Source organism: Megascapheus bottae, chromosome 1 (genome assembly GCF_031878675.1).
Source record: "Megascapheus bottae isolate mThoBot1 chromosome 1, mThoBot2.hap1, whole genome shotgun sequence".
Classification (NCBI taxonomy): domain Eukaryota; kingdom Metazoa; phylum Chordata; class Mammalia; order Rodentia; family Geomyidae; genus Megascapheus; species Megascapheus bottae.
The window spans coordinates 64,424,244-64,442,155 of record NC_143509.1 but is presented as its reverse complement, the minus strand read 5'-3'; the positions used below and the strand labels follow the sequence as shown (position 1 = coordinate 64,442,155).

At 37.7% G+C, this 17,912-nt stretch overlaps 1 protein-coding gene across 4 annotated transcripts in view; it reads left to right on the top strand.

Moving 5' to 3' along the window:
* Gramd1c (GRAM domain containing 1C) overlaps nucleotides 1-17,580 on the top strand; it is a 69,893-nt gene extending 52,313 nt beyond the window's left edge. For all 4 annotated transcript variants that reach the window (XM_090346195.1, XM_090346174.1, XM_090346184.1 and 1 more), the window contains 9 exons: nucleotides 644-781; nucleotides 3,053-3,171; nucleotides 5,646-5,788; nucleotides 7,477-7,580; nucleotides 9,121-9,297; nucleotides 10,697-10,754; nucleotides 13,394-13,504; nucleotides 13,806-13,911; nucleotides 15,342-17,580. In XM_090346195.1, the coding sequence (XP_090202321.1) occupies nucleotides 644-781; nucleotides 3,053-3,171; nucleotides 5,646-5,788; nucleotides 7,477-7,580; nucleotides 9,121-9,297; nucleotides 10,697-10,754; nucleotides 13,394-13,504; nucleotides 13,806-13,911; nucleotides 15,342-15,422 (1,037 nt within the window). In that variant the 3' untranslated portion in view covers nucleotides 15,423-17,580. The remainder of the gene's footprint in view (nucleotides 1-643; nucleotides 782-3,052; nucleotides 3,172-5,645; nucleotides 5,789-7,476; nucleotides 7,581-9,120; nucleotides 9,298-10,696; nucleotides 10,755-13,393; nucleotides 13,505-13,805; nucleotides 13,912-15,341) is intronic.
* The last annotated feature ends 332 nt before the right edge of the window (nucleotides 17,581-17,912 follow it).

Below are 17,912 nucleotides of genomic sequence, written 5' to 3'. Positions count from 1 at the left end.
TGTGGCCAGTAACTTAATGGAGTACATGTAGTATTCCATTAGGTGTTGCTTAGCTTTGAAAAAATACTTTTCAGGATGGTTTCCTATTCTTTTAATGTGCAGTGTTGGAATGGGTTGTAAATAAATGGGTTGTCCTGGGGAAGTTGGCATTAACTTGACACATCCGGGTACATGCTTGTGAATGCTGCACAAGCTCACGCCCTGCCCAGATACTGACTTGAGCTTTCTCACACAGGACCTGCTAATCACCATGGCTGATTCCTTCTGTATGTCTCAGTGCTGCTTTTGTTATTTATGAAATACTTCTGGCCTGTGGGTTATAGGAGTTTGCTATTGTTCCACTTAGGTATTAATGTGTTTTGGGGGGGTGGTTAACAATCGGAAACGATCATATGTATTTAACCATGTGTACTTATCTATAGTTATATATGACAAATATTTATACAATATGTGTAAGAATATCTGGCACTTATGCATATAATTCCAATTTGGGGTTTTAATAGCATCCCACAATATGTCGGTCATTGTAATCACATTTTACATTCATTTTGTGCCAAACAAAATAAAACAAAAAAATTCCAAACCTTCAAATGGCCTTTCATTAATTTCTTTTCTTCTTTGGTCTGTATTTTTGCTTGTCTAGAAAATATTCGTGAGAAAGACCTTCAAGGAAGACTTTATATCAATCGCATTTTCCATATCAGCGCTGAGAGAATGTTTGAGCTGCTCTTCACTAATTCACGCTTTATGCAGAGATTTGCCAATTCTAGAAATATAATAGGTTGGTCCTTTTGCTCTTATCTAAAGATGAAAAGATATGTGTTATCCTTAGAGGCTTGAGCCTATTGATATAAACTGACTTACAAAAATTAGACATGCATGCTTTGATTTTATTTTGGTGAGCTATAAAGTAGTAGTTAAATGCTTAGTCAAATTCACATGGGACAAGTAATGAGGTAGGTACTACTTACAGTTCAGTTCAGACCTTGTAAAAATTAAAACTATATTTATTCACAAATGTACATAATCTAGTTAGATTGAACCTAATTCAAGTGGATCTTCTTGTTATGGAATTCTCACTCAGCAGCCCTACTCCTAGGTATGGAGGTCAGAAGCAGGCACTCAGGAACTCAGAGTGACATCTACCAGTGTTTAGGACAGTGTTGCTTCCTGTGGCCACAAACTTAAGACATTTCCACAAAAGAAAACTATATATAATTCAACAACAGACTGCTGGTGTTCATCATTATGAGTAAATCACATAGATACATGTGAAGCGAGTCAGCTCCAAGAACTCACGCCATGTAATTTCTTAATACAGAAAAAATGACTTTCCCCCGCCCAAATTCACCCTTTTCCTGCAAATGACAATTTCATTCTTTCTGATGACGGCATAATATTTCCTAATCGATTGGGTATAAGTAGATAGAGAAATAAGTAGATATCACATTTTAAAAAACCTATTTGGCCATTGTAGGGTATCTGAGTTGTTTCCCTGACTTGGCTATTGTAAACAGCGCTGCAGTAAGCATGCAGTAAACCATGCAGGTGCCTTTGTTATATCCTATCATGGGATCCTTTAGGATACATGTCCAGAAATGGTATAGTTTTTTTTTTTTTTTTTGCCAGTCCTGGGCTTGAGCTCAGGGCCTGAACACTGTCCTCGGACTCTCTCAAGGCTAGAGCTCTACCACTTGAGCCTCAGCACCACTTCTGGCTTTTTTCTATGTATGTGGTACTGAGGAATCGAACCCAGGTCTTCATGCATGCTAGGCAAGCACTTTAACCACTAGGCCAAACTCCCGGCCCCTGTATAGTTTTTTTTTTTTTTTTTTTTTTTGAGGAATCTCCACAAAGCTTTTCCTAGTGATTACCCTAAGTTATGTTCCTACCAAAAGTGTTGGAAGATTCCTTCTTCCTCATATTCTCACCAGCAATTATTAGTGTTTGTATTCTTCTTGATGACCGTTCTGACTGGAGTGAGAGGGAATGCCAATGCTGTTTTGGTTTTTGTTTCCTTCATGACCAGGGATGTTGAGCATTTCTTCATATATTTATTTGTCATATGTACTTCTTTAGAGAAGTGACTGTTTGACTCCTTTGCCCATTTTTTAATTGGGGTATTGATTCTTTGGGGGTTTTGTTTTATGAGCTCCTTGTACATTTTGATTATTAGGCTCTTATTATATGAGCAACTGGCATCTCCTCCTGTTGTTTAGGTGAATTTTCAGCTGAGAAACTAACATCCTTTGCTGTGCAAAAGTTTTTAAGCTTGAGGCAATTCATTTGCTAATTCTATTTGCTGAGCCCCTGGAATTCTACTCAGGGAGTCCTTGCCTATGTCAGTGAGATCTAGAGTTTCTCCTACGCCTTGTCATACCACCACTTCTGGTTTTTTTGCAAGAAAATTGTATCTGTTGTCTGAATCATATTTTGTTTCAATATGGGTAGTTGTATCTACTATTTCATATCATAAAATAGTTTTGGTAGCAGAGGGTTTCTGACTAAGTCTGAGACTAAACCATTATAGACATGTTGCAAGGTAGACAGACTTAGAATCAGTCAGAAGCTTTTCTCCAAAGGAGAATCGAGTCATAACTGCAAGTTATGTTGTTGTCCTTGGTACCTTTACCCAATCATCAAACTTGTATATCTTTTTTGTAAAAGAATAAACAAAATAAGTTGGTGGTACTGGGGTTTGAGCTCAGGGCTTTGTGCAAATTAGTCAGTCACTCTACTACTTTACCACTCTACCACTTAAGCCACACCCCTGATCCCTAGAGTTGTATTTTTTGCCAGTGCTTAGGGCTTGAACTCAGGGCTTAGGCACTGTCTCTGAGCTTCTTTTACTCAAGGCGAACACTCTACCACTTGAGCACAGCACCACTTCCAGCCTTTTTTGTTTACATAGTACTAAGGAATGGAACCCAGGGCTTCATGTATGCTAGGCAAACACTCTTCCACTAACTGTATTCCCAGCCCTCTTGAATTCCATTTAAAGACATGGCTTCATATTTCTAGAACTCATTGGTTTTCTGTTTTCTGTGATTAGATGTAGTATCTACCCCTTGGACTGTGGAATCTTCAGGAGATCAACAGAGAACCATGACCTACACTATCATTCTTAACAACCCACTTACTGGGAAGTGTACGGCTGCCACTGAGAAGCAGGTATGTCACTTTTGTCTGTCTTCCAAAAGACTCATGAGTGTGCAGGAGAAAGGATGCTTATTGGAGAGGCTAGTTTATCCAAGCGTTTCAATAAATAAGTGACAAGAAAAAAGAAGTGGAGGAGAAACATTTATAGGATGAAAGAGATGAAAAGAAACTTACAAAGCTTATATAAACTATAATAAACTTTACCCTAACCAAAACAAATCACCTGTTTTTAAAAAAAAAATAGATTCATGAGTTTGGGGGAATGTTCTGATGTGTAATAGTAATATTGTAATATTATAATATCATTAGCTGTTTTGTTTTGTGGCCTTGGGGATTGAACCTAGAGCTTCATGCCTATTAGGCAAGCACTTGTGTTATTGAGCTATATCTTCAGTCATATATATATATATATATATATGAATGTGTAGATATTATGTCTTTTGTGTCAGTACTGGACCTTGAACTCAAGGCCTGGACACTGTCTTTTAGCTTTGTTTGCTCAAGGTTAATGCTCTACCATTTAAGCCACATCTTCACTTTTAGGCTTTTTCTGGTTTATTTGACATAAGTGTCACAGACTTTTCCTGCCTAGGCTGGCTTTGAAACATGATCCTCAAATCTGAGCTTCCTCAATAGCTAAGATTCAGAGTGAGCCACTGGCATCCAGGTCATGTCAATTATTTTTAAAAGAGACATACTGAAGAATTAATATAGAGATATGCAGAGGTTTTATGGGAAATGTTGAACTGATGCTCGGGATGAAGCAAGACCAGCTATAGTCATTAGTATTGAAGATAGTTGATGAGCTTATGAGGGTTCTGCTCATCTCTACTCTTGTGTATCTTCTCCATAGCAGAAGATTTAGTAGGGAACACTTATAAAATCAGATTGACAGGATTATGCCAATGGTGAGGGCCAAATTACAAAATGTCCAGTGTGACAGGAAAGATGATGAGCTCTTAAAACTTAAACATAACTATGGAATGCTCCTCTTTCATGCACAGGTGAGCATAGTCTTAGAGTACAGTGTGCTTGACCAATTTGTGTTGAAACAATTTATGTGAAGTATAGTACAAATTCCTATTAACAACTGCACTCTTGCAGTTTTGGTCATTGGTGTTAAAACAAGGACGATATTCTTTACCTTTTACCCTTTTTTTTTTAGATTGTCAAAGATAGGAGAAAAGTTTGGTACCTTTGGAGACTCTTTGATAACCATGGGAACTTTTTTGGGTCTACCTGTCCAGGAAAGGTTTAGGTATTAGTTACTTATGTTCTGTTTATAGAAAATGATTTTTTTTGGTGTCTTGATACCCCTCACTTATTTGTTTATTTTGAGGGGCAATGTACTGGAGCTTGAATTCAGGACCTTGTGCCTGATTAGAAAGTGCGCTGCCGTTTTTGTATGCATTATTTTTTAGTTAGTCTTGCTTTTGCCTGTGGCTGTGTGCATGGGCATTGAGCTGCCGGTTTTGGGGCTTTCCATTACAGTTCAGATAACAGGTCTGCACTGCCATGCCCAGCCCTCACTTGAGACGGTGGCCTGTGAATTTTTCTGCCCTCTAGGTAGTTAGGATTATGGGTGCATAACTTTGACACCTGCAAACTTCTTTGCTTTTTTGGTGAAGGTTGTTTTTATTAAACTTTGATGAATTTTAGGTGAAACACTTATATTGTTTATTGATTTTTAGTTAAAAGGTTTTATGGGGCCAGGAGTTTAGCCTAGTAGTAGAGTGCTTGCCTAGGTTTGATTCCTTGGTACCACATACATAGAAAAAAAATGCCGAAAGTGGTGCTGAGACTCAAGTGGTAGAGCTCTAGCCTTGAGAAACTCCAAGGACAGTGCTCAGACCCTGAGCTCAAGCCCAAGACTGGCCAAAAAAAAAAAAAGGGGTTTATGGTGCTGAGGTATCAAACCCAGGATCTTACACAGGCAAGGCAAATAGTCTATCACTGAGCTATATATACCCCTTTCTCTTTGAGGTTTGAATTATCAGCATTTTAAATTTGTAATATGTATAAACTAATAAAATATGACATAAACAAATAGATATTATGATTCCTTTCCCCTCTTTATGCCTAAGTGAATATTTACTTGTATAGTGAAATGTTAAGAGGTAGTATATATACATTTCTATAGATCTCTACTTTTTCTCTTTCTTCTAGCTTAGTAGAACTTCTCATATCTTTTGATTTCTCTCTCTCTCTTTCTCTCTCTTCCTTGTTTTTTTTTTTGCCAATCCCAGGGCTTGAACTCAGGGACTGTGCACTTAGGCCTTCTCAAGGCTTGAGCCACAGCACCATTTCCAGCTTTTTCTGTGTATGTGGTACCAAGGAATAGAACCCAGAGTGCAAGCACTCTACCACTAGGCCATGCTCCCAGTCCCTCTTTTGTAATTTCTTAGAAGTTGTAGTAGTATTACTTGCCAAGAAATGTATAAAATATTTAAATTGTGAGTGCAACCTTTCAAATCGTATTTTGGCAGGTTCTCTATAAAGAAAGCCGGGAAGCACAATTTTATATTGTGGATGCAGAGGTTCTGACACATGACGTCCCTTACCACGATCACTTCTATACCCTGAATAGATACTGCATCATCCGATCTGCAAGACAGAAATGCAGGCTGAGGTAAGCTATGGGAAATGAGTGTGTTAGAGTAGCTTGAGTTATGCCCTTGTAACAGGATTCCTGAACCTTTACCCAACAAAGCTTATGTGGGTGTATGCATGTATGTGCCTATACTGGGACTCAAACTCTTAGCACTCTACCATTTAACACAGAGCTCCATTTTTTTCCTGCCAGTCATTGGGTTTGAACTTGGCCTGGGCATTGTCCCTGAGCTCTTCAGCTCAAGAAAACTGCCCTACCCTTGGAGCCACAGTGCCATTTCCAGTTTCTGGTTGGGGATGAGTCTCATGGATTTTAGACTCTAGTGCCCGGGCTGGCTTTGAACCACGATCCTCAGATCACAGCCTCCTGAGCAGCTAGGATTACAGGCATGAACCACTGTGTCTGCCCTGCTTAACTTTTTGTTTGTTTGTTTGTTTGTTTGGTGGTTAATTGAAGGCAAGAGTCTCCTGGACTTCTCTGCCTGGGCTGGCTTTGAACTGCTGTCATAATATCTCAGTTTCCTAAGTATCTAGGATTATAGTACTGAGCCACCAGCAACAAAGCTTTATTTCTTGCTTTAGTTACATGTCAGTAGAGATCAGAAGATGGGTGGGATGCTAGTTGATTGGAGGCTTTGGCACCCTGGAGCTACATAATTTAGAGTAAATATTGCTCACTGCCATAGGAAGAGAAAGCTATGGAATTGTGCTTCCAGTCCCACTGGCCAGAATCAGTCACATGAGCCTATTTGAAGGTGAGGGTATCTGGGATTTCTGGAGGAGCATATGGTGAGCAGGAGCTGACTCAGCTGCAGTGGAAAATATGGCATGCTTTATTATTATTACTATTATTATTATTATTATTATTTTGTTGGTCTTAGAGCTTGAACTCTGGGCCTGGACATTGTCCTTGAGCTCTTCAGCTCAAGGCTAGTTCTCTACCACATTGAGCCACAGCATTACTTCCGGTTTTCTGGTGGTTAATTGGAGATAAGAGTTTCATGTACTTTCGTGTCCCATTCGGCTTTGAACCTTGATCCTCAGATCTTAGCCCCCTCAGTAGCTAGGATTACAGATGTGAGCCATCGCACACAGCTGGCATGTTGATTTATTAAAGAGTAATGGATCATTTATATGTTTGGCCTATTCTTGGTTAATTAACTTTCAATTAATGTCTGGCCAGTATTTTTATGTTGGACATTTAAGACATTTATCATTTATTTGGATCCTAATTGCTATTTGAGAAAGAAAATTCAGGGCTAGAAAAGGAAATAAATAAAATGGAAATAACTAAAAAGAAAAATTATTAGCAGCTCACAGAAGGGGTTTTTTTGTTTGTTTTTGTTTTGCCAGTCCTGGGGACTGAACTCAGGGCCTGGGCACTGTCCTTGGGCTTTCTCAAGGCTAGTGCTCTACCACTTGAACCACAGCACCACTTTCGGCTTTTCTATATATGTGGTACCAAGGAATCAAACCCAGGTCTTTGTGCATGCTAGGCAAGCATTCTGCCACTAGGCCAGACTCCCAGCCCACAGTAGTTTTGTTTTGTTTTTTAAAGGAGTCATTATCAGTGAACACTTACAAAAAATAACCTTAATGAATTTGAATCCTTTCAGCTTTCCATGGAATATTATCCTATATTTAGTTGCAATATTCATATAACTGAAGTATATCTTTAAATAACTATTCTTCTTCTTTTCCTTTTAGAGTTTCCACAGATGTGAAATACAGAAAACAGCCATGGGGCCTTGTCAAATCTTTAATTGAGAAAAATTCCTGGGGTTCACTGGAGAACTATTTCAAACAGCTTGGTTTGTAAAGTTTTTAATGCATCTGTTTTGATCAAGATTGATTCTCAATTTGGATTCATAGCAGGAGCCAGTAGATAGTGTTGGAATGACTTGCTGAAATGCTTTCAACTTCCCTTCTTGCTCCATAGATTGAGCGATTTTAAAACTTTCAATATTGATCAATCTAACAAACACTGACAGAGTGCTTTATTATATTCAAACATATAATAAAGTCTTATGTGCATCATTAATACAAATTTATTTCATGTTTGTAAGAATGGCATGAAGTAGTTATTCCATGTTAATACAGAGGAAATTGAAATACAACATGATTATGTGACATTTCTTTTTTTTACCAGCCCTGGGCTTGAATTCAGGGCCTGAGCACTGTGCATGGACTTTCTCAAGACTAGAGCTCTACCACTTGAGCCTCAGCACCACTTCTAGCTTTTTTTTTTTTTCTATGTATGTGGTACCGAGGAATCGAACCCGGGTCTTCGTGCATGCTAGGCAAGCACTCAACCACTAGGCCTAACTCCTGGCCCTTATATGACTTTTCCAAGTTTGCCTAGTTAAAAGCTGTTGTACTCAGTGTCTCTGCAATGAGTCTGGACAATGACTGCCATCAGGGATTGCATAGCACCTTTGTGATCACTAGGCTATGGAGAGTTCAGGGCTCCTACATGCCTGCTGGGATGCATTTTTTCTGGGTGGATACAGATTCATTGAGTATTAATGACAAGTGATGCAGATAGTTTTTTGGGCCAATTCTTCGTACTCACATGAGGAAATGACTTACATAGAAGAACATAGTTTTAGTTGAAGAAAAGCTGCAGGTCAATCTGTTTAGGAGAGATGAAGGTTTTTTTTTTTATCATTTAGCTTGTTGATTCTTTTCTTAGCCTTTTTTATCCTTTGGCAATATAATTATTGATGACTATTTCCTCGTGTAGAGGCAAAGAAAATGAAATTCAAGAGTTAGTCTAGCCACTGGAAAATGAGCTTTGATTATAAAAAACTGAGTGACAGCAAGCATGAAGTCAAGAGTTCAATCTCCACTGACTACACAAATAAAATTCAATATAATTAGATGATAAAATGGTTGAAATAAATAGCTAAAAGAGGATTCGTCTTTGCCCATGCTTCCTTTCTTGCAAATGTTCATTGACAAGTAGAACTTTTGTGCCCTACCCCTGCCTTTAAACTAGACAAGTATCACAACCTAACTTAGGAATCTTTCTAATGATCCCATGTAAGTGGACAGACTGTAGACTGTTGCCATAAATGAAAGCATTACATTAATATTTGATACATGGCACATGGCAAATTTGCACTGATGGTCCCATCATTTATTAATACACATTCTTCCTAAAATAACAAACCTTATTTCAGGGTCATTGTACTCTTACAAGCTTTTCATTAAGAGTAAAGTTTGAATCTAGGCCATAAGGACCTAAGGAATAATTAAAGTTTTCCTACATCAAACAAACAATAAAATTGCTTATATTTTCTTATTGAGATGATTTCCCTATATCTAAATTAAAAAAAAATTCCTTCTTAGAGTCTGATTTGTTACTAGAAGAATCTGTGTTAAGTCAGTCCATTGAGGAGCCTGGAAAACTCAGTGGGCTCAGAAGAAGAAGGAGACCATTCAACCGAATGGCAGAAGCAGTTCCTAAGCTTTCTTCTCAGCGTTCGTCTGGAGAAATGGGCTTGGAGGCCAAAGGTGATAATACAGGTAGCTGTTACTGCCTCTACTATCTATTTCTACCCGTGTTGTGAACAGATAAACTAGTTTAACTTAGGTATAGGAAGCAGAAAGTGCCTCTCTTTTTATAACATAGGTCAGTTAAAGTGGTCTGCTTTTTTCCCCTTCTTTTTGACCATCTTTACCATACTCCAAGTTCCTTAACGACTACTTCTACTATTACAATAGAAAACTAAAGAGGTCAATAACTAGTGTTTTATTTGGCCTACACAGCATTTTAAAAAAATCAAAGGTTTCCAATGAAGTTTCACATCCAACAGCCCTGTATAGCATTGGATGGAATTTCCTTGCAGCTGCCCCTTAAACTGTCAGTGCTGCCCAGCTGGCCTCTGCCCTGATATGCAGGGCATATCAAGTTTGGCCACTTATTTATTTTCTGCCTAGCATCTACAGACAGTGGGACCAGGGCCAGCTCAGGAAAACTGCAAAGATGGAACTTGGCTTTTTTTCCCTAACTTTCTATTTCAAAGACATCTTGCTTTTTACTAACTGTAATTCCCACTCTCTCTGAGTTATAAAGCTGTCACACCTTCTCCTCTTGTACATTATCAAAACTTCTTCAGGTTATATCTTAGCTTAAATATGTTTACCCACTGTCTAAGATTAATGGCTCTTTAATTTTGGAATTTAAACTTAGGCAACAGTGACTGGTGAGGATAATTTTTTTTTTTTTTTTTGGTGGATCATGTAGCTTGAACTCCGGGCTCTTCAGCTCAAGGCTACCACCCTACCCCTTGAGCCTCAGCCCCACTTCCCATTTTCTAATGGTTGATTGGAGATAAGAGTCTCAGGTTCTTTAGTGCCTGGGCTGGCTTTGAACTGCAATCCTCAGGTCTCAGCCTCCTGAGTAGCTAGGATAACAGTCATAAGCCAAGCGCCCAGCTTGGTGAGAATAATTTTTAAAAGAGAGATACTGGGGCTGAGAGTTTGGCCTAGTGGTAAAATGCTTCCTTAGCATGCACGAAGCCCTGGGTTTGATTCCTCAGTACCACATACACAGAAAAAGCCGTAAGTGATGCTGTGGCTCACATGATAGAGTGCTAAACTTTAGAGTGCTAGAGAGCACAGAGAGGCTCAGGGACAGTGTCCAGGCCCAGAGTTTAAGCCCTAGGACTGGCAAATCAATGAATAAACAAACAAACAAATAAATAAAATAAGAGAGGTATTGTAAGAATAAATGAATCTGCAATGCACTTCAATTTGAAGGATTTCTGTGTATTTGTTTCATACTACCCTAGGATATTAGAAATCAAAAGAATGTGCTACCCTAAGTAATTTTGTCTTTACAAATAATTTTTCTAGTTATTTTTAACTAAATATTAAATTATCAGTGTTACAGTCCTATAATTCAGTCTTTTGTGATCTTCAGGAAAGAAAAAGGAAGTGGAAAGCTATAGCATTGCTCTTATTGTGGTGATGAGTTTCTTGTAAGTACTTTTTATGAATACCTCCCAAAAGAATCCAGTTGCATTTGTGTAGAAATATAACGAGTGTTGGCCTACAAAATTAGCAGTGTTATAGATTATAGTTTGATAGATTTTTTTTTTATTTTTGCCAGTCCTGGGCTTGAACTCAGGGCCTCAGCACTGTCCTTGGGCTTTCTCAAGGCTAGAGCTCTATACTTGAGCCACATCACCACTTCTGACATTTTCTATGTATGTGGTACCAAGGAATTGAACCCAGGTCTTTGTGCATGCTAGGTAAGCACTCTACCACTAGGCCAAACTCCTGGCCTGATAGATTTTTTTTATGGTTGCACATACATTACTAAATATATACAAATTCATCATTTTGTAGAGCCAGACACAAATCCATCACTTTGCTGTATACCAACTATAAATGAATGGATTTGACATTTCAAATACAATAGCATTTACATATCAAAGTACCTGAGTAAGTTCAGTGAAAGAAGATAAATTTGCCATTACTAACCTGGTATCACTACTCCTACAGGGACATTGTTTAACTCTAGGGGAGACAAAAAATGAATTTGTTCATTCCAATAAATAAATAATATACAAGTCCTATGTAAGATTTTTGATGTATGATTTTCCGAATTTTAGAATAAACATACTGAATCAGTTTTCATTTTTATTTTGAATCAATTTTGTTTGTATTATAAGTTTTAATTAAATGTTCTATAAAAATATTTGTATGTGTATAGTATATTCTTATATCTAGCTAGCTAGCTAGCTATCCTGATAAAGTCTCAGTGATACATTTTACTTATGTGATCAATGGCTTTTGTATTTACTGGAGAGTTTACTAAAATGCAGATTTCTAAGTCCCAGTCCCTGGAAATGGTTCAGTAAGTCTTGACTTGTGGATCCAGGCTCCAATATTTTAAAGCACACACTCCAGATCATTCTGATGCAAGTGTTCTGAGCATCATATGGTGAGAAATACTAGGGCAGTTATTCTAAATCTTAGGGAACATTATGGGAAGCTACAGAACCAGTTGTGTTTAAAGTGCTCATATCTACATGGCCCTCTATAAAATTGGAGACAGTTCCAAATGGTCTGTCTCAATGTGATACATGACGTGTATTTTGCCATAAAGTTATTATATGAACTTCTTTTTTCTTACAGATTTCAGGAGATGGAAAATATTTGTTATTCCTTTGAGCTTATTTTTTTAAACCTTCATATTCCATTTAAATCAGTTTGCTATAACAATTTGGAGCTTCAAATACTAAGGATTTTTTTTGTTGTTTTTGCATTTGCATTACTTGGCAGAAATGTATACTTAAATATTGAAATGTTGAACACTGGACCATTTCAGTGCCATAATAACTTTACGGATTTGATGTTTTGTTACCATTTTTTATTAAATCCTTTTCTTGATGGGTAAAGATGAATTACACACACACACACACACACACACACACACACACACACACACACACTCCTGGGGATTGAATACAAGGTCTTGAATATGTTTGGTAGTTCTTTACCACTGAGCTTCACCTTTAGCACCAATATATGTATATATTTAAAGATAAGTCAATGTTTTTTGAGATGCTGGGTATTTTCTTTCTTTTTTTTTTTTGCCTTTTGCCTTTTCATTGTCAAGTACACAGGGGTTACAGTTACATAAGTCAGGTCTGGAGTATATTTCTTTTTGGATAGTATTCTCCCTTCCTTTGCTCTCTCCTAGTTTTTCCCTCCATCCACACTCATAACAAGTAAATATTTTAATAGAAAAAATAAGTAGCAAAATATGATGTTCCTTACATATTTGCCTGTGGGTATGTCTACTTAGTCACATGAAAGGCTTCTGTGAAAACCAATACTGTACATTAACTTCATTTAGCATAAAATTTTGTGTTTGACAATATTAGTGTATATTTAGGATTGATATTTTGTCCAAGGTGAGCAAGAAAAATAAAAGTATTGCTGAATGCTAAAGAGAGAGAGAGAGAGAGAGAGAGAGAGAGAGAGAGAGAGAGAATTTTCAGTTTCTCCTGGGAATGAGTTAGGTCATGATCTTCCTAAGATCTGCTCCGTATCGATCTTCATTTCCTTTCTGAAATGCAGCATTATGGGTGTGTAATTGTCTGAGCCAAAGTACCCAAAATAGATCTTGAAAGCTTACCTGGTAGATTCCTAAGCTGGTGGTCCCACAGCAACAGTGGCTTGGATTCCAGCAGACAGGCAAGATGTAGGGAACAAGCCCAAACCTATTCAAGGACTTACACTAATTTACTTTCCATCCTTTTCTTTATCATGCACATATTTCATATAATAGGGAGAATTTAACAACTGGACAGCATTCTAGATAATGTACATTTCTGAAGCTTTTTCATATCTATTTATCAATCTATCTATCTATTTCTGTTTTGGTGGGGGGAGAGAGATATGTTGAGACAAGGTCCAGCCCCTTGTTGGCCTCAGAGTTATTTCTTCTGCTTCCTACCACCTCTGGAGTGCTGGGATTAATTCCTCCACCTGCTTTCATGTATATTCTGCATTAGTCATACCTGAAGTCTGGAGACATATACACACACACACATATATATATATATACATATATATGGATTAACCACGTATTGTTTGCTCTGTCTAGTTTGCTGTTTCTGGTTTTGTTGAATGTGACACTGTTTATGAAGTTGTCAAAGATAGAATATGCAGCTCAGTCTTTTTACCGTCTCCATCTCCAAGAAGAGAAATCATTAAAGTAAGTGCCTCCTCTCCACTGTTCTCACCACATTACTTCAATGCTTCTTCAGTTACAGAAAATCAAATTCCAGTTTCATAAATTCTGGTCAGCTAACAACTATCCTGTAGTCACATAGCTTCTTCTGCTTCTCCTCCTCCTCCTCTTCTCCTTCTCCTTTTCCTCCTGTTCTTCTTCCTCCTTTTTCTTCTTTTGTTTAATTTCATGTTTTGTTTGCAATTTGGGGGAGTCATTAATAAGCTCCAGAAATGAAAGATCAGAAGCTATTCTCAATTTTGAAGCTATTATTTTTTTCTTCCAGTTTGGCCTCTGATATGGTCTCAAGAACAGAAAATATTCAAAAGAGCAAAGATCAAGCCCATCGTTTAAAGGGGGTGCTACAAGATTCCATACTGATGCTAGAACAGGTATACACACCTCTCAACATGTGTGAATTGGTTCCTGTGGTCATGAGAGAATTTTTACTGCATTATTTGCAGAAAGTAGCCACCTCAATCCATCTGCCTTTTAGTTTTATATTTACAATGAAAATCACTTCACCACATAAAGAGTTAAGTTTAGTTGCACAGGTCTGTTCAGAAAAATGGTGATCCTAGCACTTTCTGCCATTCTTTTCCCAATGACAATATGTAACATTTATTCTTTTTCCTCCATTTGTGTAAACAAGCATGTATTTGATTTGACATGATTTTTCACTGTTAGGTTATCCTTTGTCTTGTATTATAGAAAGGGTTTTCTCTCTCACTTTCACTCTTGGCCATTTCAGACTCCTAACATCTTTCCAGTGATGTTTAACATAATTTTGGTTAGTTGAACACTCAATATTTATTTTGTTTTAACCAAGTTAGCTATTCCAGTTGCTAAGAGCACCTTGCCTATGCTTTTGGCATCCTTTAAATTGCCTATGAGTGTATTAATGTTGCCAGTATTACTTATAAACATTTTATCTCCTAATTCTGTTTTAAAATCCCATCAAAAGATCCCATTCACTGGTAGAGCTTTCTGACTGCGTCATGAGGTCCTGAGGTTTTCTGTGCCAGCCACACAGATATCATACCAGCATTCCTGTTTCTTTCTTCTTTTTGCTATGCTGGGAATGGAACTCAGGGCCTCAGGCATACTAGGCAAGTGCTGTACCACTGAGCCATGTCCTGACCCTGCCCTTCTTTTAATGAATCATGCCTTTTAATTAAATAGCATCTTAAGTTGGGAAGAGGTCATCTGAAGAAAAAATAATACTTCCTTTTTTCTAGTTTCATGGTGTGGGGGTGGATAGGCTTCTGGATGGGCAATAATGGCTTCTGAACTTGGAAGCCATTTCTGATTGTTTATTGACATTCAGGGTTGATATTAGAATTCTGAGTGTTATTGGGATTCTGAGTGTGATTCTTAAATGCCCTCATTCTGAGAACTTTCTTCAGTTGTATAGTTAATGATTTCTACCCTCGAGGTTCTCTGCTTGTTTGACTTCTTATCATTTCTATTATTTAGATGTCAGCTGTCATAATATAACAAAATAATGGGAATAACAAAGGATGAAAGACAGGAGGATTTCAGGGTAGAGTCATTTGGCCCTTAGCCCCACTGCTCTCCGGGCTAGGATGAGGCTGAGTTTGGGGTGGAGTGTACGTGATGGATGAGAACAAAGCTGGAAGGGAAAGTGGGAAGGAAAAAAATATAGAGAGCCTATCTGAAAGATATAAAGCCCTGTGGCTTAGGGCAATGGCTCAAGTGGTAGGTAGCATCTTTGCTTACCAAGTGATCACAGCTGTAAAACTTTTGGCATAACACCAGAAAATTGTAAAAATCTGATTTTGAAATTTAATTTTCTTTGCAGCTAAAGAGTTCTCTTATTATGCTTCAGAAAACCTTCGATCTCCTCAATAAGAACAAGACTCACATGGCTGTTGAAAGCTAGTGATCTTAGGACTGAAACATTAGAATACCGGGAACTAAAAGAGGATGAAGGATTTTAATCGTCATAGGAATATTTCCACTTTTTCTTCTTGGAATTTCTAATTTAAAAATTCTTTTAAATAACATTTACTTGATAATTATTCATTGATAGCTTCCTGAATCTACTTCCTATGGATATTTTTAAACTGTGAATTTCTCCAGTGAACCATGAAATTCATTCTGGGGTTGAAAATCTGTGAGACAAAAAGAAAAGGAGATTCTCTCTGAATTGAGTAGTACAGCTTCTTTTCTATGGCGAAGCTTGAATTTTGATGTTTTAAATTTATCTGTCAGAGCTGAATGAACATGTTTTCCATAGACTATGTTACAGTAGATATACGAAATCTCTTAATCATTCCTCATTTTAACAACAGGACTAAGTTTATAGCTTGTAAATATTGTGATGTGTTATTTATTTAGCATGCAAACTCAATAGTTAGCCCTTTGAATCTATATGTCAATAATGGTTATCAGAAAGGTTCTCAGCCATATTGTAGCTTTATGAGAGAAGTGAGATCTTTTTCATATACAAAAAAAAAGACAATTTAGGAAAAACAGTGTATAGGACACTGGTACTCAAAATGAAGAAACATCTACTGAAGTTATAAAACCAGAGTATGTTAAAATCTGAGCATTTAGTGACATATCAAATACGTCTGTGAACTAAGCTTGAATTCAGCTTAGCAGTCTTTCATAATGGAAGGGATTCATTTAGGTGAAAATAATTTGTGTATTATTTTTAGTCATCATGTATTAATTTCCCACTTATAAGTATTTCATGCTTATATATATGTATGTATGTATATTGTTTGTTTTTAGTAAGTTGTAAGTCAGACACTTTTTTTTTTTTTCCAGCTCTGGGGCTTGAATTTAGGGCCTGGGCACTATCTTGGGCTTTTTCTAGTAGAGCTCCACCACTTGAGCCAAGCACCACTTCTGGCCTTTTCTGTGTATGTGGTAAGAGGAATCAAACCTAGGGTTTATTGCATACTAGGCAGGCACTCTACCACTAGGCCACACTCCCAACCCTTATAAAGTTGTTTGCGGTTTTTGTTTTGATATTTTTTTCCAGTGCTGGGGCGTGAACTCAGGGCCTGAGCACTGTCTTTGGTCTTTCTGAAGGCTAGTGCTCTATCACTTGGGCCATACTGCCACTTGTAGCATTTTCTGTATTTGGTACTGAGGAATCCAACCCAGGGCTTTGTGCATGCTAGGCAAGCACTCTACTACTAGGCCAGGCTCTGGGCCCCTAAAAGTTTAGCTCTTAAATACTTTTGGTAAATGCATGTCCCAATATAAGTTTACTGACTGAATTTGTGAGACAGGCTCACACTTTAAAAAATTGTTGTGTGCTAGCACTGGGGCTCGAACTCTGTGTCTAGGCGTTGTCCCTTAGTTTTTTCTGTTAAAGGCTGGCACTCTACAACTTGAGCCACAGCTCCACTCCTGGCATTCTGGTTGTTAATTGGTGAGAAGACTGTCACAGACTTTCCTGTGTAGGTTAACTTTGAAACCATGATCTTAGATCTCAGACTCCTGAGTAGCTAGTAGCTGGCCAGCACCCAGCTAGTGGGCTCTTTTATAAAAAGGTTTTTGTATTTTTGTGAAAATCAGGACTTTGTGAGCTGACTTGAAATCAAGACTTTCTGAAGTTAGACTTTTTTTTTTTGAGGACAAGTTGTGTTTATTGTTTTGTCCTCTTCAGGTTCTCTCTGAAATACACACATACATTGTGTAGATAGTTTTGACCATTAGCTTTAAAGTTTCCCTTTTCCCCAATTACCAAGTCTCTGACATCACTTAAGTCATTTTTGAGATATCTCTTTGGAATGAAATATTGACTTTGTCAGAAGGAAAATGCAATTCTCTGGGGAAATTCTCCACTAAGCATACTACTTTATCCCCCTGAAGTTTGGAGAGGAGGGGCACTGGCAATTTTATAAACAAAAGGTTGTGAGCAAGAGTGACTGAATTATAAACTTGAAATTCGGTTAATCAGTGGCTATTTTGTGGTTACTCTAAAAAATCTGTATTTTCTGTCACATCTCAAATACTTTGTTAATTGCATTCTGCAATTAACCTGTTATGTATATGATGTCAATAAAACCCCAAATGCCTGAGTTATAATTTTTTTTTCTTCTGCTTAAAAAACGAATTCCCCTGCACATTACCTTTATAACAAGTTAAAAAAAACAAACAAACAAACGTAAAATGCCTAAGGCGGTGAAAATGTATACTTGGGTCTACGTTCTTGAACAATTTCTGCAAAAAAATAAAATCCAAAGAAGACTCTTCAGGACAATTTCATTTCCGCATATGGAGAGGCCCAGTGTAGAATTCACAGAATTTATGCGAATGAGTAAGTTGGGTAAATCCACAGATGAGGGTGCAGCGAGGCCAAGGGAAGGTCAGCGCATTTGGGGGGAGGTGACCAGGTGACACACTGCGGGGC